The sequence below is a fragment of the Salvelinus namaycush genome, chromosome 31 (genome assembly GCF_016432855.1).
Source record: "Salvelinus namaycush isolate Seneca chromosome 31, SaNama_1.0, whole genome shotgun sequence".
In the NCBI taxonomy this organism is placed as follows: domain Eukaryota; kingdom Metazoa; phylum Chordata; class Actinopteri; order Salmoniformes; family Salmonidae; genus Salvelinus; species Salvelinus namaycush.
In genome coordinates, this window is record NC_052337.1 from 28,142,330 (window position 1) to 28,169,093 (window position 26,764).

Genomic DNA, 26,764 nt, shown 5'->3' on the forward strand with positions numbered 1-26,764 from the left:
TTATATGATAGTGGATGCAACGTTGAAGATCTGACATTGTTTCAAAGGTACAAATTCAACATATTTTACACAAGGTTTGTCTATGTTGAAAGTGTGTTACCATGGTGACAGAATCCTGTCATTTCACCTCAAAACAACAATTTACCTTGATTACTTTTTTCAAATCCAATGAATTTTCCACATAGATTCCATGTCCCAATACATTGACAAATTATTTTGAAACAACATTTGTTCCCAGTGGATATTAGCTTGTTCTGATCGCTCCCTACTCCAACACACTCTGAGACCCTTTTTAGGATGTTAAACATGTATAAAATACACACAGGTCCTTAGGGACCACAAAACTAAACTAACAAGGGTAATTGCTTCTCCAAACTGGCCCGGGGGTTGCACAGCTGTGGCTGGTTCCATGTCATACAGCTGGCCCATCTGTCCCTGCAGGAAAGCATTTCTCTCCTGGTTAACGATGGAAGTAGGGAGGCCTGGCAGTGAGGCTCTACCCCCCCCCCCCCCCCCCCCCCCCCTCCAGGCTCCAAACACTAGCGCTAAACAGAGCAGAGCAGCTCAGCTGGCAGGAACAGGAGAAATGCCAGGCAAGACTTCCAGCCCTCGCCGAGCTCCCATTAGCCAGCTATCAGTTTCAATGCAGTCATACCTCCCGAGATCCTTCTCTATTGCAACAGAGGCTATTGGGCATTTAGGTGTACGTCTAATAGCCTAAGACGTTGAAGTTAGCACCTACTTTCCTCCCAGCTAGTGTAATATTTCTGGAATAATAATTTGCATAGATACTCTTCATACACTGACTTAATGTGATGCTGTTATACCAACAGATGCAAACCCCTAAGGAAACAAGTAGGAAAAGGCAACACTTACATAAGCAGAGGTGGTACTTACGTAAAAGCTGACATCCGCGTTAGCATGGGCCTCAGTGTATATGATCTGCTTTGAGTCTGTGGTGATGATGAGGTGCATTGGCTGGGCAGCGGTCATATTCAGTGTAAACATGTTGGGAGCCTAGAGAGAAGGACAGAAGAAGCAAGTTAAACTTCAGGAAAAATGTGGTGATGACTGTAACACTATTTTTTTTAATGTCATAATTCACAATTTGAGTTTGTTAGCTTCAGAAAAATACATTTGACCCCCTCCACCATCTGAATGTACAGTACACATCAATATCATCACCACATCAACAAAGGCTGTACATTCAAAACAGTGGCATGTATAATATGTACAGTTGCTATAGCATAAACAACATGTATGGTTGCCAGGGGACTTGGTGGTGGTGGTGTAAATTCCCACAGGAACTTTGCTGTGATCAGGAAGAAATTAAATAAAGCGGCATAAACATTTGTTTTGTCCTCCGCCGCTTTCGGACAGGGTCAAACTGGGGTGGGTGAAACAGAGGGCAATGTTTACTGTAGGATTCTGAGACCTAATCTGTTCTCATTTCGGTAACCCTACAAACCTTCCATAAGGGGCACTTTGCAATATTTTTGTTCATGACTGTCTCTTGATAAGTGGTATCAAAATGTACTATGACAGATAAGATAAGGCTTACTGGAATGCTACCATGTTTTTCTGACTCACTAGAATATACTACACACAGACACACACACACAAGCACACAAAACCTGGTTCCCAATGTATTCCCCTCACTCGTATATGGACTCCAAACCTCCATGTTAAAAAATCTACTTCCCTTCAACAGTGTTATTCCATTTCACAGAGTCAGTGCGAGGCATCATTCAAAATACAATGACTCCACACTACAATGTAATGATCATATGGTGGGGTAACACATGTTGTTCTCGAGACACAAATTTAATCCAACACAACACCTTAATTTATTTTGAAAGGACCGAGCTTGGGATTGGAATGTTGTCTGACAGCTCAACACAAGGGTTTCTACTGTGTTTTCTCTCCCACACAGAAAGTCATTGAGAGATTCCCATTTCTGTTCCCTTCCAGAGGCATCACATCAGGACAGTACATGTGAAAAGTACAAGGACGACTCGCATGCTAAATTATGTACCGCTTTCTTCACTTCTTCAATTCCAGAGAAGACAAGATGAGAAAGATTCCGTTGATGGTAGATGTAATTTGTGTGATTTGATAGCGTCAGCTGATATGAGAAACAAGACATCATGTAGTCTCTCTAGTAATGGCAAAGTTAGCTACTATAAATCACTGTGTAATGTGGAAATATGACATTCATCCCCAGTGGCAGGTGTTGGCTGACTGTTTTAATGGCTAGGGCTGAGGAACAAGCTACAGCAGAGTAACAGGCTACAGCAAAACCTGTCCAACGCTACAGTCAAACCAGCACAACACTAGCAGGACCAGCTCATTAATCCAATCCAACAGCAGTGATCCAAGTCCAGCACCAGTTCCTGCTGTGAGGCTTGGGGTACCAGGAGGAGGTGGGGGGAGAGGCTTGGGGTACCAGGAGGAGGTGGGGTGAGAGGCTTGGGGTACCAGGAGGAGGTGGGCTGAGAGGCTTGGGGTACCAGGAGGAGGTGGGCTGAGAGGCTTGGGGTACCAGGAGGAGGTGGGGTGAGAGGCTTGGGGTACCTGGAGGGGGTGGGCTGAGAGGCTTGGGGTACCAGGAGGAGGTGGGCTGAGAGGCTTGGGGTACCAGGAGGAGGTGGGCTGAGAGGCTTGGGGTACCAGGAGGAGGTGGGGTGAGAGGCTTGGGGTACCAGGGGGGGGTGGGGTGAGAGGCTTGGGGTACCAGGAGGGGGTGGGGTGAGAGGCTTGGGGTACCAGGAGGATGTGGGCTGAGAGGCTTGGGGTACCTGGAGGGGGTGGGGTGAGAGGCTTGGGGTACCAGGAGGAGGTGGGCTGAGAGGCTTGGGGTACCAGGAGGAGGTGGGGTGAGAGGCTTGGGGTACCAGGAGGAGGTGGGCTGAGAGGCTTGGGGTACCTGGATGAGGTGGAGTGAGAGGCTTGGGGTACCAGGAGGAGGTGGGCTGAGAGGCTTGGGGTACCAGGAGGAGGTGGGGTGAGAGGCTTGGGGTACCTGGAGGGGGTGGGGTGAGAGGCTTGGGGTACCAGGAGGAGGTGGGCTGAGAGGCTTGGGGTACCTGGATGAGGTGGAGTGAGAGGCTTGCGGTACCAGGAGGAGGTGGGCTGAGAGGCTTGGGGTACCAGGAGGAGGTGGGGTGAGAGGCTTGGGGTACCTGGATGAGGTGGGGTGAGAGGCTTGGGGTACCAGGAGGAGGTGGACTGAGAGGCTTGGGGTACCAGGAGGATGTGGGCTGAGAGGCTTGGGGTACCAGGAGGAGGTGGGGTGAGAGGCTTGGGGTACCAGGAGGAGGTGGGTGAGAGGCTTGGGGTACCAGGAGGAGGTGGGCTGAGAGGCTTGGGATACCAGGAGAAGGTGGGCTGAGAGGCTTGGGGTACCAGGAGGAGGTGGGCTGAGAGGCTTGGGGTACCAGGAGGAGGTGGGCTGAGAGGCTTGGGGTACCAGGAGGAGGTGGGGTGAGAGGCTTGGGGTACCAGGAGGAGGTGGGGTGAGAGGCTTGGGGTACCAGGAGGAGGTGGGCTGAGAGGCTTGGGGTACCAGGAGGAGGTGGGCTGAGAGGCTTGGGGTACCAGGAGGAGGTGGGGTGAGAGGCTTGGGGTACCAGGAGGAGGTGGGTGAGAGGCTTGGGGTACCAGGAGGAGGTGGGGTGAGAGGCTTGGGGTACCAGGAGGAGGTGGGGTGAGAGGCTTGGGGTACCAGCACAGGCGCCTGAGCAATGGAGCAAATGGAGCTGCTGCATCCCCAATTTCAAAATAGAGGTGCAAACGTTTGTTTTTGTATTAAAATAGATATGTCCATTTTATATATTATATTTATTATTTTATTTTTATTTCACCTTTATTTAACCAGGTAGGCCAGTTGAGAACAAGTTCTAATTTACAACTACGACCTGGCAAAGATAGAGCAAAGCAGTGCGACACAAACAACACAGAGTTACACATGGGATAAACAAACGTACAGTCAATAACAAAATAGAAAAGTCTATATACAGTGTGTGCAAATGTAGTAAGATTAGGGAGGTAAGACAATAAATAGGCCATAGTGGTGAAATAATTACAATTTAGTGATAGAGTGATAGATGTGCAGAAGATGAATGTGCAAGTAGAGATACTGGGGTGCACAGGAAAATAAAAATAAATAACAATATGGGGATGAGGTAGTTTGGTGGGCTATTTACAGATGGGCTATGTACAGGTGCAATGATCGGTAAGCTGCTCTGACAGCTGATGCTTAAAGTTAGTGAGGGAGATATAAGTCTCCAGCTTCAGTGATTTTTGCAATTCTTTCCAGTCATTGGCAGCAGAGAACTGGAAGGAAAGGCGGCCAAAGAAGGAGTCGGCTTTGGGGGTGACCAGTGAAATATACCTGCTGGAGCGTGTGTAACGGGTGGGTGCTGATATGGTGACCAGTGAGCTGAGATAAGGCGGGGCTTTACCTAGAAAAGACTTAGATGACCTGGAGCCAGTGGGTTTGGCGACGAATATGAAGCGAGGGCCAGCCAACGAGAGCATACAGGTCGCAGTGGTGGGTAGTATATGGGGCTTTGGTGACAAAACGGAGGGCACTGTGATAGACTGCATCTAGTTTGCTGAGTAGAGTGTTGGAGGCTATTTCGTAAATGACATCGCCGAAGTCAAGGATCGGTAGGATAGTCAGTTTTATGAGGGTATGTTTGGCAGCTTGAGTGAAGGATGCTTTGTTGTGAAATAGGAAGTCGATTCTAGATTTCATTTTGGATTGGAGATGCTTAATGTGAGTCTGGAAGGAGAGTTTACAGTCTAACCAGACACCTAGGTATTTGTAGTTGTCCACTGTTCTGCCTGCGGCTATGGAACACTGACCTGTTCACCGGACGTGCTACCTGTCCCAGACCTGCTGTTTTCAACTCTCTAGAAACAGCAGGAGCGGTAGAGATACTCTCAATGATTGGCTATGAAAGGCCAACTGACATTTACTCCTAAGGTGCTGACTTGTTGCACCCTCGACAACTACTGTGATTATTATTATTTGACCATGCTGGTCATTTATGAACATTTGAACATCTTGGCCATGTTCTGTTATAATCTCCACCCGGCACAGCAAGAAGAGGACTGGCCACCCCTCATAGCCTGGTTCCTCTCTAGGTTTCTTCCTAGGTTTTGGCCTTTCTAGGGAGTTTTTCCTAGCCACCGTGCTTCTACACCTGCATTGCTTGCTGTTTGGGGTTTTAGGCTGGGTTTCTGTACAGCACTTTGAGATATCAGCTGATGTAAGAAGGGCTATATAAATACATTTGATTTGATATTCTAAGTCGGAACCGTCCAGTGTAGTGATGCTAGATGGGCGGGTGCGGGCAGCGATCGGTTGAAGAGCATGCATTTAGTTTTGCTTGCATTAAAGAGCAGTTGGAGGCCACGGAAGGAGTGTTGTATGGCATTGAAGCTCGTCTGGAGGTTTGTTAACACAGTGTCCAAAGAAGGGCCAGAAGTATACAGAATGGTGTCCTCTGCGTAGAGGTGGATCAGAGAATCACCTGCAGAAAGAGCGACATCATTGAAGTATACAGAGAAAAGAGTTGGCCCGATAATTGAACCCTGTGGCACCCCCATAGAGACTTCCAGAGGTCCAGACAACAGGCCCTCCGATTTGACACACTGAACTATCTGAGAAGTAGTTGGTGAACCAGGCGAGGCAGTCATTTGAGAAACCAAGGCTGTTGAGTCTGCCGATAAGAATGCAGTGATTGATAGAGTCGAAAGCCTTGGCCAGGTCGATGAATACAGCTGCACAGTATTGTCTTTTATCAATGGCAGTTATGATATCGTTTAGGACCTTGAGTGTGGCTGAGGTGCACCCATGACCAGCTCGGAAACCAGATTGCATAGCGGAGAAGGTACGGTGGGATTCGAAATGGTTGGTGATCTGTTTGTTAACTTGGTTTTCGAAGACTTTAGAAAGGCAGGGTAGGATAGATATAGGTCTGTAACAGTTTGGGTCTAGAGTGTCACCCCCTTTGAAGAGGGGGATGACCGTGGCAGCTTTCCAATCTTTAGGGATCTCAGACGATACGAAAGAGAGGTTGAATAGGCTATATAATAATAATTTGCACCCCGTCGCCTCAAGATGAATGGTTTTGATCACTCCAAAGTATTTATTCGCTCCTGCGCGCCACTGTTTTGGTTCATTGGCGTTAGAAAGCACTAGTTGCACCACTGGTGTTTAAAGTGAAAAGGCACCTGCAAAATAAAATTGTTTATCTACATTTGTATTGTTGTTTCATGTCCAATGGTGTTGGTCCAATGGCTCTGAGTAGCCTTCCATCAGCCTACCAAAGGTTGCACCTTAGCAGAAAACTGCAGGTCCAGTAGGTCCTACTGCAGGTCCTACTGTCAATGAGCAAGTAGATACCCACTGGGCATACACTGGTATGCCTAATATTACATGATTACATTTCTGACATCATTTTCCTCACCAAGGCATTTATCGGCATTCTGCATTCTTGGAGTGGAGGTGAGAGGCTTGGAGTACCAGTAGGAACAAAGGTGAGAGGCTTGGAGTACCAGTAGGAACAGAGGTGAGAGGCTTGGAGTACCAGTAGGAACAGAGGTGAGAGGCTTGGAGTACCAGTAGGAACAGAGGTGAGAGGCTTGGAGTACCAGTAGGAACAGAGGTGAGAGGCTTGGAATACCAGTAGGAACAGAGGTGAGAGGCTTAGCCATATCCTCTCCACTAATCTCTTCTCCCCTCTCCAGTGACAGCAGAGTCAACCAGTCCACCTTGCCAGCCCCCTGCAGTTGACTTCCAGCCCTGACAGAGAGAGGACTGGATGTGCATCAATGCCCTCCTGTACACTATCTGCCTCAGTGGTCCTGGAGGAGATTAGACAGCCTCTATCTGAGTGGCAGTGGCCCCGACACATGCTTAGCTCACAAAGCACAGCTCCACTAGGCTGCATCAGGATTCAGCAGGCTGGTAGCAAAATGTACAGAGGGTCAGAGAAGCATATTCTAGTTCACAGTTCATACCACAGTGGACAACAGGTGAACAGTGTTGGGCTTCAGCTTTAGGTAAGTCAAATATGTTCTTACAATATATACCTGGTAAGTCAAGAATGCGTTGTAAGATAGTGAAGTTTACAAAGAGCAAAAAAAAAGAGGAAGAAAGGATTTTTATATTCTGTTTTGAACTTGCCAATGAATTACCTTAAATTAATCAATTTTGTTGTTAAAATACTGAAGTGGACGACAGTACTTAAATACCTCCAAAATACAGTTCTGAAGAGGAGCTTTTGGGGAATTAACTATTAACATTAACAAAAAGCCACTTTTATCCAGACTTAAAGCCTCTAAACTCTTGCTTGTTTTGGAGCTGGATTCTCTTGGCTGCTGGCCTTTGTATGGAGAGTACTGTGCGAGGGGGTTGAGGAACACGGTGTCTTTCTGTCCGTCTATGCTCGCTCTTATTAAATTGATCGTCTGCTGCCTGCTGTTGACAGCGTGCATTCTGAGAGGGCCACGCTGAGCTGAGGCGAGGGGCCAAAGTGGAAAATTTGGACCCCTAATGTTTGACGCTGGTGGGAGGAGACCCCCAATGTATTGTCTGAGGCCTACTGCAGGGCTAATACACAAGGCCTCTGCAAGGGCCATGTTCAACACACACACAAACAGACAGACAACACACCACGATAGCTGCTGTCTACAGGCCAGTGTGTTGTGGATGTAAGAGAGCAACAGATGCTGTGTCCATGTACACACACACTCATTTAGTGTGCCCAATAGGCAGTTTGATATCATCTCCCCTCTGTCCACCTTAATTGAATCACTCCTCTTTTCTATCAGTCATCTCCACAGAACACACCCGTGATCGGCTCCAATCCACAGACAAACCTTCGTCAAAGATTATGGATATACTTTTTTCTCAAAGTTGCCGGGATGTCAGTCACATGTCCTACTTATATCAGTACACTCGTTAAAACCTAAGCATTACGAAACTTATATTTGCTCAAATAGACCTCACGTAGCAAATAAGCCATTCATTTTTATGTTGACCAAATTCAACACTCATTAAACTCCATACAAAATCTCCTTGCTTGGTGAGCAAAACAATTTTAAAAAACGCCACCTGCTGGAGGGAGACAAATTTTCAGCGGAGTTGGGCCTCTCTCTTTCTCTTCCTCTCTGCCTTCGTCTAATGAGTCTCGCAGGATGGAAGTTGTCAGGGCCCATTGGCAGGAAGTCCAAAATAAAAGGCATCCCTGTTGTGTCCCGGAGTTCATTTTTCTCGCAGACTTAAGAACATTTTCAGAGGTGAGCAGTCTGGGGCATGTGGATTAGTGAACAAAGAGAATACTTAAGTGCTGTGTATGTTTGCAAGGATTGTGTGTGTGTGTGTGTGTGTGCGTGTGTGTGTGTGTGTGTGTGTGTGTGTGTGTGTGTGTGTGTGTGTGTGTGTGTGTGTGTGTGTGTGTGTGTGTGTGTGTGTGTGTGTGTGTGTGTGTGTGTGTGTGTGTGTGTGTGTAAGGATGGTGGGGGAGTGTGTGTGTTCGTGTGCGCGAATTACAGACAAGGAGTCAGAACGAGCTGCAGGCAAACAGTCTAACTGATTACATTATCCGTGTCCCTTGCCACTGTCTATCAGCACAGAGCATTAAAGTACGTCGCTTGCCTAGTCTTTTAAGTAGTGTCAGTATATGTTTATCATCGAAACTCAGAGAATGCCTCCTGAAATACCCCGAAGGAGCAGGATTACTCAATAACCAGTCAGCTGAGAGATGCATGTTTTCTTCTTCTGCCGTTCATGATATAAATTGTCCTCAACAAGTGAAGGGGCCATAGTTTAGACTTTGTACTTTGCTGACAACTAGACTTTACACTTCCCTTTCAATGAAACATATTAGGGTCTTAGATGAGTTGTTACCCTGGTTGGAAATAGTTTTGGGTTGAGAATCCTATTGTTATTCCACGAGTGTTCTAGCAAATCACACAGTATACAGTAAATGTATGACTCATTTTTCCTGTTATCTGACAGTGTACCAGTCTGGTATGGACAACTGATTCACTATTCACTCAGTTTGAGTCAATAGAGTCAAGGATGTGTCTGTGACTAATATACTGTACGAGTCGAAAGGATTTACGCATGCAAATCAGTTGGGAAATAACAATACTTTCACATTTAACCAAAACTCAAAGGTCTTTATAAAAGAACTGTCCTTATTTCTTCTTCTTACTTTCTCCATCACTATCTCCAGCTTACTCTATAAGTTGGAACAATGCACATTGCCGTCCCTGGTCGCTCGCCCTTGCTATTTTTGTTCCTGTGCTTTCAAGATACAATTGTTTTCCTCCTCAAACTTTTTTTTCTCTAGGGCTTTTGCTGGTGCATAACAGCTTCCCGTTATTCTTTGTCTCTCTCCCCTAACCAAAGCTGGCTCCGACGGTCCAGTCTCGGCTGTGAGCCAAGTCCAGTGCCAGAATGTGACATCATTGGGGTCTGGACAAGCCCCTCCCCTTCTGCCTTCTCTCCTCCCTTCTCTCCCTCCATCCCCCTGCCATATTGAACCCATACACAGACCGCCAGGCAGCCACACTTCCCATATGACAGACAGACAGACAGACAGACAGACAGACAGACAGACAGACAGACAGACAGACAGACAGACAGACAGACAGACAGACAGACAGACAGACAGACAGACAGACAGACAGACAGACAGACAGACAGACAGACAGACAGACAGACAGACAGACAGACAGACAGACATTTTGCCTTCAGCCAAGGACATACCGCTGCTTTGTGTCTGAGGATAAGCAAAGCCTCCAAGCCTTCCAAATCGTACATTTTCAACACTGCCCCAATCTGATGCAGTAAAGGGAGTGATAAGGCTGTGTGTGTTGAGAAATAGCATGAACCCTCACTCTCCAAATCCAAACATTTAGCCTGGTCCCACAGGAGAACAGGATACGCTTGCTCTGTGGAATGTCCACGGGATCACACGGCTGGCTCCAGTTCCAGACAAACTACAGCCTTTGTGTTCCTCCTCCTCTTCAACCTTTCGTGTTTCATAAAACCTGGCAGTAAAGAGCTAACATTTCTTCTACACCACATTTCTCTTTCTTGGACCACTCTAGGACCATTCTTGGAAGAAATCTGTCTTTGTTTAGCTGTGTACATAAAAACATGAGTTAAGAACAATTTAACATGCTATAGTTGTTTTCTAAGACGCCAGAGGGAGAAGCAGAGGAAGACAGGAAGAGAGTTCCAGTATTTTCCATTTAGTGCAGGCAGGCCGAGGGCCTCCTTTAGCCTTCATTAAGGTGAGGAATCCAGGCAGCCATCCTCAGATACTGTATCATCCTGTGATGGCATCTCATCCGATGCACAACCACACACTAATGGGTACCACACAGACCCACTCCTGGGTGAGCCCCCTTTAATTAATATTAAAGAGGGAATGAGAGAGATAAAGTCAGTGTGTGTGTGTGCCTTTGCGTGCGTGTGTCAGAGAGAGAGAGAGAAACAGAGAGTGAAGGACGAGGGAGAGAGAGAGCACTGATAAAGAAATTACTAATATGTGCTGACCAGACACTGTCAGAAAATGAAAAAGGAAGTCTGCGTAGGAAATAGCAGTGTAGGATTACATTCGTCCTCCTAAGCACTGATCTAGGGTCAATTTCCTCAATTGATTTCCAATTGGTCCTACTGCAATTTACGGTACACCTTTTTGACATCCACACACACAGTCCCATTCCCCATGCAGGCTGTTGGATGCGGTAGTGTGTTTTCACACTACTGTGTATGTAGTGTAAGCCTGTAAGGAACCCCATTCACCTCAGGGGTGACCCCAGCTCCATGTTATGTTTGGCATGTGTTTGCACTTATCAGGCTAACCAGAGGAGGTGTCCCTAATGTTGACTCTCAGCCACATGGGAAAGCTAGCTAACCTAGCACGCTAACACTCATCTGGCATCAAACTCATGAGAAAGCTAGCCTAGTGTGCTAACTCTCATCTGGCATCAATCTCATGAGAAAGCTAGCCTGGTGTGCTGACGCTCATCTGGTATCAATCTCACACAGACACTCTCCCAGAACATCATTTTCCCCCGGGAACGGGACAAATATTCCAGCTATATGGAGCTACCGTAGCTATCTACTATATGTACTCCAGATATGATGTGTGCTATACAAACTGAATTTAATCTAACAATGCAGAACATTTTGAAAAAAGAATGCTATTATTTGAAAAACGACAGTCATTTGAACAAATATGACTACAGTAAAATCATATTACCTCACATATCAGTGTACTGCATATTGGAACCTGTGTCTTAATCTTGGACATCTTTACACTGGACATACTGGTCGATTGAAATGCAGTGGAAGCCTTCCACAGTAGTTTAGAACAGGCGAACCGTATACAGTAGATTGTCTTACCTCAGGTGTGTAGTGCAGGCTGAGGATGTGAACTTCTTTTCCGTCCTGAGTGGTGTAGTTGGTCCAGCAGCCTGGAAGCATCTCTCTCAACCTGATCCAGGCATTCTGGTTTTCAGGGACCGCCACTGGCTCACAGGTCTGCTGGGATGCTGGGGGAAAGACAGGGGGAAACCTGGTTAAACAGAGTAGACAGTTCACATTTTCTCGGACCATACATTTTATTGAACCTTTATTTAACGAGTCTAGAACAAATTCTTTATTACAATGATGGCCAATAATGTGGAAAGTGTTCTGCATGGAACCGAAAAGGGTTCTACCTGAAACCAAAAATAGTTATTCAAAGGGTTCTCCTATGGGGACAGCAGAAGAACCCATTTTAGGTTCTAGATAGCACCTTTTTTTCTAAGAGTGTACAAGAGGAGACATACAATAAAAAGAGAAAACCAAGGAGAGCTGATAGAGCTAACACCCTCTATTATGACCATATGAATAATGCATTATGCATTTCCTCGTAATGTTTTATGCATAAACCATAAATACAGTAAAACCCAAGATGCAGTATCATTAGCGAGATATATGAATAGATATGTTAGGCAACATGCAAAGCGCTCGGTAGACTAGCACTATAATACATGATCTGAAACACATATTCAATCACCCTCTTGGTTACAGATTAACCTAGCCTATGGAGGGTGTTGTTTTCCTGTTCTATTCATCTCTGATTCCTCCACATGCACTCCATCACTCGTGACTCAGTGACTGTCTATGGAAGGGAAGGAGGGGACAAGGGTTGCATGGCGGGTCATTAGGAAGCAGCACTGCCGTGTGTTGTAATCAGGAGATAAAGTAAGGAGTATGGATGCTAAATGTGTGGGAGGGGCTGCCGGTCTGACTGGCACGGCTGATAGGTCGAGTTTATCTGGGACCTCACGGCCATATGGGTAACATTGAATCAAGTCCATTCCTCTGCTATTCCTCACTCCCTGACTGCACCATGCCACACCACAGGGAGTTTCCTCCCCAACCTCTGCTCTCTGTCACAGACACAGGGCAGCTGATTTCCTTGTGTGTGTGTGTGTGTGTGTGTGTGTGTGTGTGTGTGTGTGTGTGTGTGTGTGTGTGTGTGTGTGTGTGTGTGTGTGTGTGTGTGTGTGTGTGTGTGTGTGTGTGTGTGTGTGTGTGTGTGTGTGTGTGTGTGTGTGTGTGTGTGTGTGTCTGTGTGTGTGTGTGTGTGTGTGTGATTGTAGGGAGAGAGTCAGAGAGGCTGGCATTGTGTGGAGACCTCAGAGGGAACAGTTAAAAAAGTATGTATTTGCATTATCTGTTCCTAATACTTTGTCCCCTGGTTGGAGTGTCCTTTTGGTGCTTTATAAATATTCCCCACCATTAAACCGCCTCCTTCCTCGGGAAGAGCAGGGTCAGGTGTCGCTTCCAACCCAATCAACAGTCAGCACTAGGACCAAGTCCCGCCCATCACAGTGAGATCTGATTAGGGCTCTATCTGCACCTTGCGGGGTCACTGGGTGGCAGGCGTCATGGTTGCGGCACGTTCAGATCTGGATTGGCTGTGCTGGGGGCTGGGCTGTGCCCTGATGCCCCACAGCTCAGACTGTCTGTCTCCTGACCCAGATATGATCACAGGACAAATACAACAGAGACGACCCTGGTCTGAGTCTCTGAGTCCCAATCAGTAGCCACACATCTAAACAGGATACCACTGACACCCATTATGGAAAGGGCTGATATTATAGAGCACAGAGGACAATGCTCCATCCATTGAAAAATTTACGAGGATTTTCAGCTCGTTCTATGTGATGGATCTTTTTTTTAAATTGGAATGAGTCGGTGGTAAGATGAATCGAAAACCTCGCCATTTTCTAGAAAGATCAGTTATCATTCAGCTGATATGTTTCACAGTGGCAGAATTAAATGATCGGATTTAGACACGTATAATGGTTTATTCTGATAAATTATTACGAGAGTTCAAAACTGTTATGAACATCTAAGAGACAATCATAGCTTTTCAGTTTCTTGGCCTGTTCATATTCACAAAGAATATCAGAGTACCGGTGCTGATCTAGGATCAGGTCACCCTGTCCATATAACCTTATTCATTATGATCTAAAAGGCTAAACTGATCCTATATCAGCGCTCCTGCAGACCAAGGCTTTCCTTACTATAACTAGGTGCAAGGCCTATGGGGGAGGGGGTTTATGGTTGATCAGCGCCATGGAATGATGGAGGGAGAGAGAGGGGGGTTGAATAGGAAACAACAATATTCGTGAGGGCAACAGGAAATGCCCGGTTTAGACGTCTGGCCTGATGATGACAGAGAGCCCGGGCAGAGGACATTTTCATCACTACGGGGGGAGGGATGGAGGGAGAGAAGGGAGAGAGAGAAGGGGCATGAGTAAAGTCAAGCCAATGCCCACCACACAAACAGCTCTTTCTTTCCAGCCTCTCATCTTTTCGTTTATGAACTGTGGCTTTCTTTCCCCACTGCTCCACAAGCGAGCTCCTCCCTCTCTTTTCTCATCATCCCTCTTCTTCTGCCCTAGTCAAGGCCTGGCTTCCTGTTATTCTGCCCCTGTGCCTTCATAATGTCCACTTAACAGCCAGATTACCTGCCATAAAGAAACGCTGTCTCATGTGACAGAGTCAACAGCCTGTGACTGCGCCGGACTGCTTTAGGTAAATCACCCCCTGGTGTCTGCCACCACCGGGCAAAGCACACACACACCACACATACACATATACACACACACACACAGAGATCCTCTCCTTATCCTATTTACCAGTCACTAAAAATATAAACCATAGTCACACTGATCCCTCTGCCTGACCCGGAAATGCCAATGGCCTCACTAAGCGGTTTGCTGGTAAATGAGCTATAGAGAAGTGCTGTTCCATTCCTCCTCTGTCTTTATCTATTTTTATCAGCAGCGCCTTACATTTTATTTTCCATTGGAAGAAGAGATGTTTAGGAATGATGGTGGTGATTCCCATTTAGATGTGAGTTAGATGTGAGGCAGAGTCAGGGTTGAATGAATGCATCATGATTTTAGATGCCAGAGGATGTAGCCTACAGTATATGAGATGTATGATATGATATAGGATGATAGGATAATAGAGGATGTTTAGGAAATGATGATGTGTCACAGTGTTCATCTGAGTATTTAGGTCTTTGGCTTGAATCGCGTCTGGCCATCTTGCTGAATCTGCCATTTATACCTCTCCTCCTCCCTTATCTTTTCTGCCTGTTTGTATCTGTCTCTTGACTGCCCCTTCTAGTCTCATTGTTCTGGTCAACTCCCAGACCTGATGCTGAGCCAAAGGAAATGCCAAAATAGGCATGTGACTCCTGTCTGAGGGGCGGACTACAATGGGGCTCGAGGTATGGGGAGGGGGGATTTCTCAATACTGTAAAGTACACAAAGTTAGCCCTCTGACACAGCCTGGTACATTCCAAGTCCACTATCTGTGCCTTCTTGTTTTTTTGTACATAATATTAATATTATTAATATTAATATTAATATTAATGTTTATACCTAACATTGTGGGAAATGTTTAATATCTACAGATGTCCCTGACGTATTACACAACTAAACAGCAAAAATTATTGTAATTATTATTTCCAATCTTGTAATCGTTTTTTGCAACTTGCCCAACTCTTCAAGGCATACTGTACAGATCTTAATTTGATCATCCTATTGCAGGATAAATGTTTAACTTGTAGTATATTTGAGGTTTAAAAAGGCTTCTGAACTTCGTACTTAGAAATGTCAGACTTTGATCAACTCCTACAAAAATGTACATAAATTATAATCGTAAAAGAACAGAAAGGCCCGCATTCTGTTTATGCTCCCAATTCACAACTTTAATGACAACGCTTCAACCTGAAACAGATCTTCATCAGGTCAAACAGTCTGAGTGCTTAAATCCCAAAATATACACATTTCGCTTCATATGTCCACTAGGCACATGACGCATGGTGGATGTGGAAGCAATTAGATTAACTTAAGTGCATAGTCAATCATAATTAATCACAGAGGCTATATACTACCATTCAAAAGTTTGGGGTCACTTAGAAATACATGAAATTAGTTGCAAAATGAATAGGAGACATAGTCAAGACGTTGACAAGGTTATATATAATGATTTTTAATTGAAATAATTGTGTCCTTCAAACTTTGCTTTCGTCAAAGAATCCTCCATTTGCAGCAATTACAGCCTTGCAGACCTTTGGCATTCTAGTTGTCAATTTGTTGAGGTAATCTGAAGAGATTTCACCCCATGCTTCCTGAAGCACCTCCCATAAATTGAATTGGCTTGATGGGCACTTCTTACGTACCATACGGTCGAGCTGTTCTCACAATAGCTCATTAGGGTTGAGATCCGGTGACTGTGCTGGCCACTCCATTATAGACAGAATACCAGCTGACTGCTTCTTCCCTAAATAGTTCTTGCATAGTTTGGAGCTGTGCTTTGGGTCATTGTCCTGTTGTAGGAGGAAATTGGCTCCAATTAAGCACCGTCCACAGGGTATGGCATGGCATTGCAAAACGGAGTGATAGCCTTCCTTCTTCAAGATCCCTTTTACCCTGTACAAATCTCCCACTTTACCACCACCAAAGCACTCCCAGACCATCACATTGCCTCCACCATGCTTGACAGATGGCTTCAAGCACTCCTCTAGCATTTTTTAAACTTTTTCTGTCAAGCCCTGATCTGTTTCACCTGTCCTTGTGATTCTGTCCACCCCCTCTAGGTGTCGCTGATTTTCCCCAGTGTATTTATCCCTGTGTTTCCTGTCTCGCTGTGCCAGTTCGTCTTGTATGTTTCCAAGTCAACCAGCGGTTTTCCCGTTCTCCTGCTTTATGCATTCTCTTTTTTCTAGTCCTCACGATTTTGACCCTTGCCTGTTTCTGGACTTTGTACCCACCTGCCTGTCCATTCTGCCTGCCTTGACCACGAGCCTGTCTGCCACTTGACCACGAGCCTGTACCTCCTGGACTGTGATCTGGTTTTGACCTTTTTGCCTGTCCACGACCATTCTCTTGCCTACACCTTTGGATTAATAAACATTTTAAGACTCCAACCATCTGCCTCCTGTGTCTGCATCTGGGTCTCGCCTTGTGTCATGATATTTTCTGCATCTCACGAATGTTCTTTGTGATCCGAACACCTCAACTTAGATTTGTCTGTCCATAACACTTTTTTCCAATCTTCCTCTGTCCAGTGTCTGTGTTCTTTTGCCCATTTTAATCTTTTATTTTTATTGGCCAGTCTGAGATATTACTTTTTCTTTGCAACTCTGCCTAGATGTCCAGCATCCCGGAGTTGCCTCTTCACTGTTGACGTTGAGACTGGTGTTTTGCGGGTACTAGTTAATGAAGCTGCCAGTTGAGGACTTGTGAGGCATCTGTTTCTCAAACTAGACACTCTAATGTACTTGTCCTCTTGCTCAGTTGTGCACCGGGGCCTTCCACTCCTCTTTCTATTCTGGTTAGAGCCGGTTTGCGCTATTCTGTGAAGGGAGTAGTACACAGCGTTGTTCGAGATCTTCCGTTTCTTAGCAATTTCTCGCATAGAATAGCCTTCATTTCTCAGAACAAGAATAGACTGAGTTTCAGAAGAAAGTTCTTTGTTTCTGGACATTTTGAGCCTGTAATAGAACCCACAAATGCTGAAGCTCCAGATACACAACTAGTCTAAAGAAGGCCAGTTGAATTGCTTCTTTAATCAGGACAACAGTTTTCAGCTGTGCTAACATAATTTCAAAAGGGTTTTCTAATGATCAATTAGTCTTTTAAAATGATAAACTTGGATTGTGCAGTTGGAACACAGGAGTGATGGTTGCTGATAATGGGCCTCTGTACGCCTATGTAGATATTTCATCAAAAATCTGCGTTTTCCAGCTACAATAGTCATTTACAACATTAACAATGTCTGCACTGTATTTCTGATCAATTTGATGTTATTTTAATGGACAAAAAAAATCACTTTTCGTTCAAAAACAAGGAGATTTCGAAGTGACCCCAAACTTTTGAACGGTAGTGTACATATGGTCATAAAGGATTACATGCATACAAATCGGTTCTAGTTAAAACCTAAGCAACACCAAAAATAGATTACATTGGAAACTGTTGAAATACCCACCCATATGACCATTGGCAGTGGCCATAGATATAATTACAGTGGCCTATTTCAAAAACAGCTTGTGTACCTCTAATAATTGTATATCAATGAGATGGGCACATGTAATAATTACATAAAATCTAATATACTGTATACTGTATGTACAAAATGACCAAGTGGAGACCTGGATGGCAGGACAAATCAATGTGACATATTCATGTAAGAAATGGTCTGATATCAAACTCTTGGTTAAGACCTTTTGGAGACATGACAGACAAACGGTGAATCCAATACAATTCTCTTCTCAGTAATATATTATCAGTATCTCCAAGGACTCTTAACATGTCCGATACCAATGTATCTCGGAGAGCTGATATTGTGACGAGCCTCCATGAAATGTGCAGCCACAGGGCTTCTCTGGTCAAGAGTACTGATATTACTCATGTGTTCTGCTATCCTTGTTTTCAGAGCTCGTTTTGTTTTTACTACATAGCATAGACCACAAATACACTTGATCAGATATACCACATTTTTGGTGGAACACATAATGATGCCATTAATCTTAATGGCCTTGCCCGTAATAGGGTGATTGAACAGTGTGCATTTGTTCGTAAAGTTACTTAATTATTAATATTTCTTGTTGTTGCTGTAGCAAACTGGCTCAAATTAAGATCCTAGGTAGGTGTATTGAAAACAATGACATGACGTAGCGGATAAAGCCAGTGTGGTTCTTTCCTCTAAAAAACTGTCAAAAAACAGAAATATTAAACCGATTACTTTATCATCAGCCTCATCTGACTTGGATCAGACTATCAGTTCTTGTTTGAAAGGTGAAAGGTCCAACGTCAGTATTCTGTGGAATGGATCTCCCGACTCAGCAGAAAGAGGACCTTGGCTTGAAATAAAAACCCACACAACTCTGACATTAAGGGTAATATATTCAAGAGAGGCATTGTGACCCTGCCAGCAACAAGAATCAGTGACAATTTATTGAGTCTCTTCACAGAGTCAAAGGATCAAACCACTATTCACTTTGACAGAGAGGAAGAGCAAAATGCAGACGAGGCAGTTTTGACTTGTACTATCCTACATTCACCTTTATTTGAGATAGGATATTCGTTATTGGACATCAAGACCTAAGAATTTTATTTAAAAATATAGTCTGGGGCCTCCCGGGTGTCGGAGTGGTCTAGGGCACTGCATCGCAGCGCTAGCTGCGCCACCAGAGACTCTGGGTTCGCGCCCAGGCTCTGTCGCAGCCGGCCGCGACCGGGAGGTCCGTGGGGCGACGCACAATTGGCCTAGCGTCGTCCGGGTTAGGGAGGGCTTGGCCGGTAGGGATATCCTTGTCTCATCGCGCTCCAGCGACTCCTGTGGCGGGCCGGGCGCAGTGCACGCTAACCAAGGGAGCCGGGTGCACGGTGTTTCCTCCGACACATTGGTGCGGCTGGCTTCCAGGTTGGAGGCGCGCTGTGTTAAGAAGCAGTGCGGCTTGGTTGGGTTGTGTTTCGGAGGACGCATGGCTTTCGACCTTCGTCTCTCCCGAGGCCGTACGGGAGTTGTAGCGATGAGACAAGATAGTAATTACTAGCAATTGGATACCACGAAAATTGGGGAGAAAAGGGGGTAAAAAAAAAAAAAAATCAATATACACTGCTCAAAAAAATAAAGGGAACACTTAAACAACACAATGTAACTCCAAGTCAATCACACTTCTGTGAAATCAAACTGTCCACTTAGGAAGCAACACTGATTGACAATAAATTTCACATGCTGTTGTGCAAATGGAATAGACAAAAGGTGGAAATTATAGGCAATTAGCAAGACACCCCCAAAAAAGGAGTGATTCTGCAGGTGGTGACCACAGACCACTTCTCAGTTCCTATGCTTCCTGGCTGATGTTTTGGTCACTTTTGAATGCTGGCGGTGCTCTCACTCTAGTGGTAGCATGAGACGGAGTCTACAACCCACACAAGTGGCTCAGGTAGTGCAGTTCATCCAGGATGGCACATCAATGCGAGCTGTGGCAAAAAGGTTTGCTGTGTCTGTCAGCGTAGTGTCCAGAGCATGGAGGCGCTACCAGGAGACAGGCCAGTACATCAGGAGACGTGGAGGAGGCCGTAGGAGGGCAACAACCCAGCAGCAGGACCGCTACCTCCGCCTTTGTGCAAGGAGGTGCACTGCCAGCGCCCTGCAAAATGACCTCCAGCAGGCCACAAATGTGCATGTGTCTGCTCAAACGGTCAGAAACAGACTCCATGAGGGTGGTATGAGGGCCCGACGTCCACAGGTGGGGGTTGTGCTTACAGCCCAACACCGTGCAGGACGTTTGGCATTTGCCAGAGAACACCAAGATTGGCAAATTCGCCACTGGCGCCCTGTGCTCTTCACAGATGAAAGCAGGTTCACACTGAGCACATGAGCACATGTGACAGACGTGACAGAGTCTGGAGACGCCGTGGAGAACGTTCTGCTGCTTGCAACATCCTCCAGCATGACCGGTTTGGCGATGGGTCAGTCATGGTGTGGGGTGGCATTTCTTTGTGGGGCCGCACAGCCCTCCATGTGCTCGCCAGAGGTAGCCTGACTGCCAATAGGTACCGAGATGAGATCCTCAGACCCCTTGTGAGACCATATGCTGACACATGCACATTTGTGGCCTGCTGGAGGTCATTTTGCAGGGCTCTGGCAGTGCACCTCCTTGCACAAAGGCGGAGGTAGCGGTCCTTCTGCTGGGTTGTTGCCCTCCTACGGCCTCCTCCACGTCTCCTGATGTACTGGCCTGTCTCCTGGTAGCGCCTCCATGCTCTGGACACTACGCTGACAGACACAGCAAACCTTTTTGCCACAGCTCGCATTGATGTGCCATCCTGGATGAACTGCACTACCTGAGCCACTTGTGTGGGTTGTAGACTCCGTCTCATGCTACCACTAGAGTGAGAGCACCGCCAGCATTCAAAAGTGACCAAAACATCAGCCAGGAAGCATAGGAACTGAGAAGTGGTCTGTGGTCACCACCTGCAGAATCACTCCTTTTTTGGGGGTGTCTTGCTAATTGCCTATAATTTCCACCTTTTGTCTATTCCATTTGCACAACAGCATGTGAAATTTATTGTCAATCAGTGTTGCTTCCTAAGTGGACAGTTTGATTTCACAGAAGTGTGATTGACTTGGAGTTACATTGTGTTGTTTAAGTGTTCCCTTTATTTTTTTGAGCAGTGTATATATATAGTCTGGGGAAGAGTATTTTTTGTTCTTTTTTGTTATTCATGAATACAGTAGTCTGCCAAATGACACAGACTTGTAGCCCCCTTACTACAGGACCCGAACAATAAATCTTACACATTGATGAAAACGTATCTATTTTAGTCTAGCAGTAGTATTCCACTACTACGTTAAAAAGTAAAAAATAATAATCAGTAATTTTGCTGTATAAAATGTATTTCAGGCATGGGCAGTATTTATGTTACATGTACTTGAAATATGTATTTAAAGTACTTTTGAGTATTTTGTCATTTGCATTACACTAGGCTGAACGACAATCAAATGTATTTTGTAACAACATACTTTGGAGAGCTGTAATTTGTATTTTCTACATACAAAATACTTTTATAGTGGTTTACCATTTTGTGCCCCCCTTTCACCATGCATTGGTATCAAAAGTCTGATGACACTATGGTGTGAGCATATGCTAAATTAACAAAATAAAAATGGCCTGCTTCCGCATCTCCAACTCTACACACCTATTGTCCCGCTGTTTCCGCGGCTGCAGACTGAGGCCTGACCATCCACAGGAAAGTAAACAAGTTCTTATCCGCGCTCTGCAGGGGCCCACAGTGTCCCCAGGCCTCTCACCCCTATACTGCACTGCACAGTGCCTTAACTCTCTCCTTATATCCTATATCCCTGATTATCACTGTCACTTTCACTGATACTGTGTATGTACAATTGAAGTCGGAAGTTTAAATACACTTAGGTTGGAGTCATTAAAACTAGTTTTTCAACCACTCCACAAATGTCTTGTTAACAAACTACAGTTTTGGCAAGTCGGTTAGGACATCTACTTTGTGCATGACACAAGGAATTTTTCCAACAATTGTTTACAGACAGATTATTTCACTTATAATTCACTGTATCACAATTTCAGTGGATCAGAAGTTTACATACACTAAATTGACTGTGCCTTTAAACAGCTTGGAAAATTCCAGAAAAGTATGTAATGGCTTTAGAAGCTTCTGATAGGCTAATTGACATCATTAGAGTCAATTGGAGGTGTACCTGTGGATGTATTTTAAGGCCTACCTTCAAACTCAGTGCCTCTTTGCTTGACAGCTTGACATCATAGAAAAATCAAAACAAATCAGTCAAGACCTCAGAAAAAAAATTGTAGACCTCCACAAGTCTGGTTCATCCTTGGGAGCAATTTCCAAACGCCTGAAGGTACCACGTTCATCTGTACAAACAATAGCACGCAAGTACAAACACCATGGGACCACGCAGTCGTCATACCGCTCAGGAATGAGATGCATTCTGTCTCCTAGAGATGAATGTACTTTGGTGCGAAAAGTGCAAATCAATCCCAGAACAACAGCAAAGGACCTTGTGAAGATGCTGGAGGAAACAGGTACAAAAGTATCTATATCCACAGTAAAACAAGTCCTATATCGACATAACCTGAAAGGCCGCTCAGCAAGGAAGAAGCCACTGCTCCAAAACCGCCATAAAAAAAGCCAGACTACAGTTTGCAACTGCACATGATGACAAAGATCGTACTTTTTTTGAGAAATATCCTCTGGTCTGATGAAATAAAAATAGAACTGTTTGGCCATAATGATCATCGTTATGTTTGGAGGAAAAAGGGGGAGGCTTGCAAGCCGAAGAACACCATCCCAACCATGAAGCACTGGAGTGGCAGCATCATGTTGTGGGGGTGCTTTGCTGCAGAAGGGACTGGTGCACTTCACAAAATAGATTTCTTATTGAGGAAGGAAAATTATGAGGATATATTGAAGCAACATCTCAAGACATCAGTCAGGAAGTTAAAGCTTGGTCGCAAATGGGTCTTCCAAATGGACAATGACCCCAAGCATACTTCCAAAGTAGTGCCAAAATTGCTTAAGGACAACAAAGTCAAGGTATTGGAGTGGCCATCACAAAGCCCGGACCTCAATCCAATAAAATATTTGTGGGCAGAACTGAAAAAGCGTGTGCGAGCAAGGAGGCCAACAAACCTGACTCAGTTACACCAGCTCTGTCAGGAGGAATGGGCCAAAATTCACCCAACTTACTGTGGGAAGCTTGTGGAAGGCTACCCAAAACGTTTGACCCAAGTTAAACAATTTAAAGGCATTGCTACCAAATACTAATTGAGTGTATGTAAACTTCTGACCCACTGGAAATGTGATGAAAGAAATAAAAGCTGAAATAAATCATTCTTTCTACTATTTTTCCGATATTTCACATTCTTAAAATAAAGTGGTGATCCTAACTGACCTAAGACAGGGAATTTTTACTAGGATTAAATGTCAGGAATTGTGAAAAACTGAGTTTAAATGTATTTGGCTAAGGTGTATGTAAACTTCCAACTTCAACTGTATGTGGTAGTAAGGGGGAGGGGTATTTTGTGTGTGGTGTGTGTGTGTGCGCGGTTATTTGGGGATGTTATGTGGCACTGACATTGGGGATGTGAAAGCTGGTCTGGAGACAGCTTTTCTTCATATAGAGTACCTCTGTTTATACCTCTGGGAGCCGTTTGTCAGATGTCTCCTTTTGTCGGAAGTACAGTAGACGCAACAAAAAATCCAATGACGCATGGAGGGCCTATGGCTCACTCACACACACAACACACGCCTATCTCTTAGAGGCTTGAGAGTTGTCTCCCAATTAGTCTTCATGGCCTGTCTGTGTTCTGCTGTTCCTAAAGCAATATGACACTTTGATGTAGACAAACTGTGTGTGCTGTTGTCATTCACTACACTAGCAGTTCTTTCCTAGAACGGTAATGCAAGAAACTTTCGATATGGTGAATGTTAAATACATTGCCGTTCCTTGTTGATATATGCTCTCCCACTTTCTCCATATCTCTCTCTGTTTCTCCCTTTCACACACATACAGAAACATCTATCTGTAATATTCGAGGCAGCATCAGAGAGGGAGATGTTTTTGTTTTGTTGGTTCAGTTGCCTCTTCTGTCAAATTGACAAGGTGTTCCATAAACACTTTATTAGCTCTCAGTCCTCAGGTTGGTCCCAGTGTGAAGAAATTAATTCATTGCAAAACGACGAGACATTTTGAATTTACACTATAGCGATAGCCTATTAATCTTCCAGGCGTTAATTAGCAAACGTGGCTTTTGGAGGGAAAGACTAATTTAGCGGTTGCTGTGCTTACACTGTTCCGCCGAGCAGATGGAAGCAGCAGCGACGCATTGCATACTGGGTGCTTCCAATCATTCAAGATTGATATCGCTTTGCGCAGCATATGTTTCTCATAGACCAACAGACATTAACCCGTTTTTCTCCACTGATTTCCCAGAAAATATTAGCGAGCCCACTTTTGGTTGGTCACATCGGGGATAGCATAGCAATTAAGATTTTGATACTTTTGACACGTTTGAGAAGTTGAAGAAGTGGAGTCGGAACCAAAGATGAACCAAAGATGAAGAGATTTTGCAGATTTGCAGTGTTGAGCTTTATTTTTATTTATTTTTTTAATATTTTCATTTCACCTTTATTTAACCAGGTAGGCTAGGTGAGAACAAGTTCTCATTTACAACTGCGACATGGCCAAGATAAAGCAAAGCAGTGCGACACAAACAACAACACAGAGTTACACATGGAATAAACAAACATACAGTCAATAATACAATTATTTATCTTCCTCTAAGAGTAATGACATTGTCTGAGTGTGGAGAGTTGTCAACCATCTAGACTATATTCCTTTAGAAAGGGAAGTACAGACTATTAACCTGGTAAATGTAATGTCGATGTAGATTTCCGCCTAAATAGACATACCCAAAAGTAATTATTTATCATGAGAGGGCCATTAACAATACCTAGTATTGTTAATAACTAATGATTATACTGACAGAAATATTAAAATCTCGCCATCCTGGTAAAAATAGCTATACAATTCTGAGGTGTAATCACTTTTGAGGACACAAGCTCAAGCACACAGTGAGAATATAATTAAAATTAAAATTAAAATATGAAAAACCATAGATTATTTTTTTCCTATTCAACAAAAGTGGGGGAATAAGGCTTGAAATGATTGAAATGCTCTCTAAATATAGCAACAATCTAATTATAAATACTTATGATAAGATTTCACCTTTCTTATAACTGTAAAATAAATATGATCATACTTAGTGACAGTACAAAATTGGCACCAATTTTTTTATTAGCTAAATGTTCTGCCCAGCATCCTCTGAGCGACACAGAGACACCATTAAATACCTGCTACCTGACTCATTACATCTTACAACGTCGTCCCTCTGTGTTTAAATGTGTCTTTTTCATGTTGAGAAATCAAACCTTTGTCTGGATAGGCCAGGAAATGCAAAGGAGGTGTCAGATTTCACAATCCTGCAGGTGCGTTTCACAGCTAAGGCGAGGCGACAACCAATGGATGTGTGCCATGTCATAGACTGTGTCATCGACTGACAAATTGCTATTACATATGATATGGTTAGCTGATACTTAAAACACTTATCCAGGCATTGTAAGATCTGTCAGGTGTCAGCAACGTCTAAGCATAAGAAACTCACCCTGCATCATAGCGGAGAGCGGCATGTGAAGCAGGACAACCAGATTTTTTCCAGGGTGCACAGTAATTCAGATTTAGATTAAAGGGAATACCAATAGAGGGAGTAGAAGGGGGGGGGGGGCAGCAGGAGAAATAATGTCCAAAGGGGAAGTAGCAGGTAAGGTAAGTGAGAGTTGAGGATGTGTGGGGGGAATGTCCATGGGGGGGAGTACCAGGGGGGAAGGGGAGCCAGTAGCTGACTAGTGGTGGATATTCAGCAGCCTGTCTCTCAGTTTTTACCATGATGCTCCTGTACTGCCCGCGTCTGAGTGATTGAAGCAGGGAGAACAGAGCATGGCTTGGGTGGCTGGGGTCACTGATGATCTTCTTGGCCTTTCTGCGACATCTGGTGTTGCAGGTGTCCTGTAGGGCAGGCAGTGTACACCGAAAGGCTCTGAAGAGCCTTGCGGCCCGTGGCGGTGGAGTTGCCATAGCAGGCTGGGATGCAGCCCGACAGTATGCTGTCAATGGTGCTCCTGTAGAACACTGTGAGAGCCCTCGGAGACAGGGCAAATTTTTCAGCATCCTGAGGTTGAAGAGTTGCTGTCGTACCTTCTCCACTATGGTGTCTGTGTGGTTAGACCATTTCAGCTTCTCTGAGATGTGTACGCCAAGGAGTTTGAAGTTATTTACCATCTCCACAGCGACCCCATTGACGAGGTTGGGGGCGTATCCAGCCTGGTTCCTCCTGAAGTCCACAATCAGCTCCTTTGTTTTGTTAACGCTGAGGGAGAGGTTGTTTACCCGGAACCATGCCGTCAGAGTGCCTAGCTCCTCCCTGTAGGCCGTCTCGTCGTTACTGGTGATCAGGCCTACTACTGTTGTGTCGTCAACAAAATTGATGATGGAGTTGGAACTGTGTGAGGCCATGCAGTCATGGGTATACAGAGAATACAGGAGGGACTGAGGACGCACTCTTGTGAGGCCGCCGTGTTGAGGATCAGTGTCGAGGAGGTAATGTTGCCTACCTTCACCACCTAGGGGCGGCCCGTCAGGAAGTCCAGGACCCAATTGCATAGGGAGGAGTTCTGACCCAGGGCTGTGAGCTTTGTAATGAGATTATAGGGAGGGCACTATGGTACTGAAGGCCGCGCAATAGTCAATGAACAGCATCCTCATATATGCATTCCTTTTGTTCCTGGAGGGTAAGGGCAGTGTGCAGTGCAATGGCGATTGCATCGTCTGTGGATCTGTCAGGGCGGTTGGGGAAAGGAGAGGGTTGAGTGTGTCGGAGAGGGAGGAGGTAATATAGTCTTTGACTAGCCTCTCCAAACACTTCATGATGACGGAAGGAAGTGAGTGCTACTGGTCGGTAGTCATTCAGTTCAGTTACTTTCCCTTTCTTGGGCACGGCGATGATAGTGGACATCTTGAAGCAGGAGGGTA

At 45.0% G+C, this 26,764-nt stretch overlaps 1 protein-coding gene across 1 annotated transcript in view; it reads right to left on the minus strand.

Annotated features, from left to right (window-relative positions):
• The window catches only part of LOC120026282 (endoglin-like), a 57,425-nt gene that overhangs the window by 16,264 nt on the left and 14,397 nt on the right, over positions 1–26,764 (minus strand). Inside the window, exons 3-4 of the mRNA XM_038971109.1 lie at positions 11,438–11,586; positions 898–1,017 (exon numbers count right to left, since the gene is read on the minus strand). Coding sequence (XP_038827037.1) covers positions 898–1,017; positions 11,438–11,586 — 269 coding nt within the window. The remainder of the gene's footprint in view (positions 1–897; positions 1,018–11,437; positions 11,587–26,764) is intronic.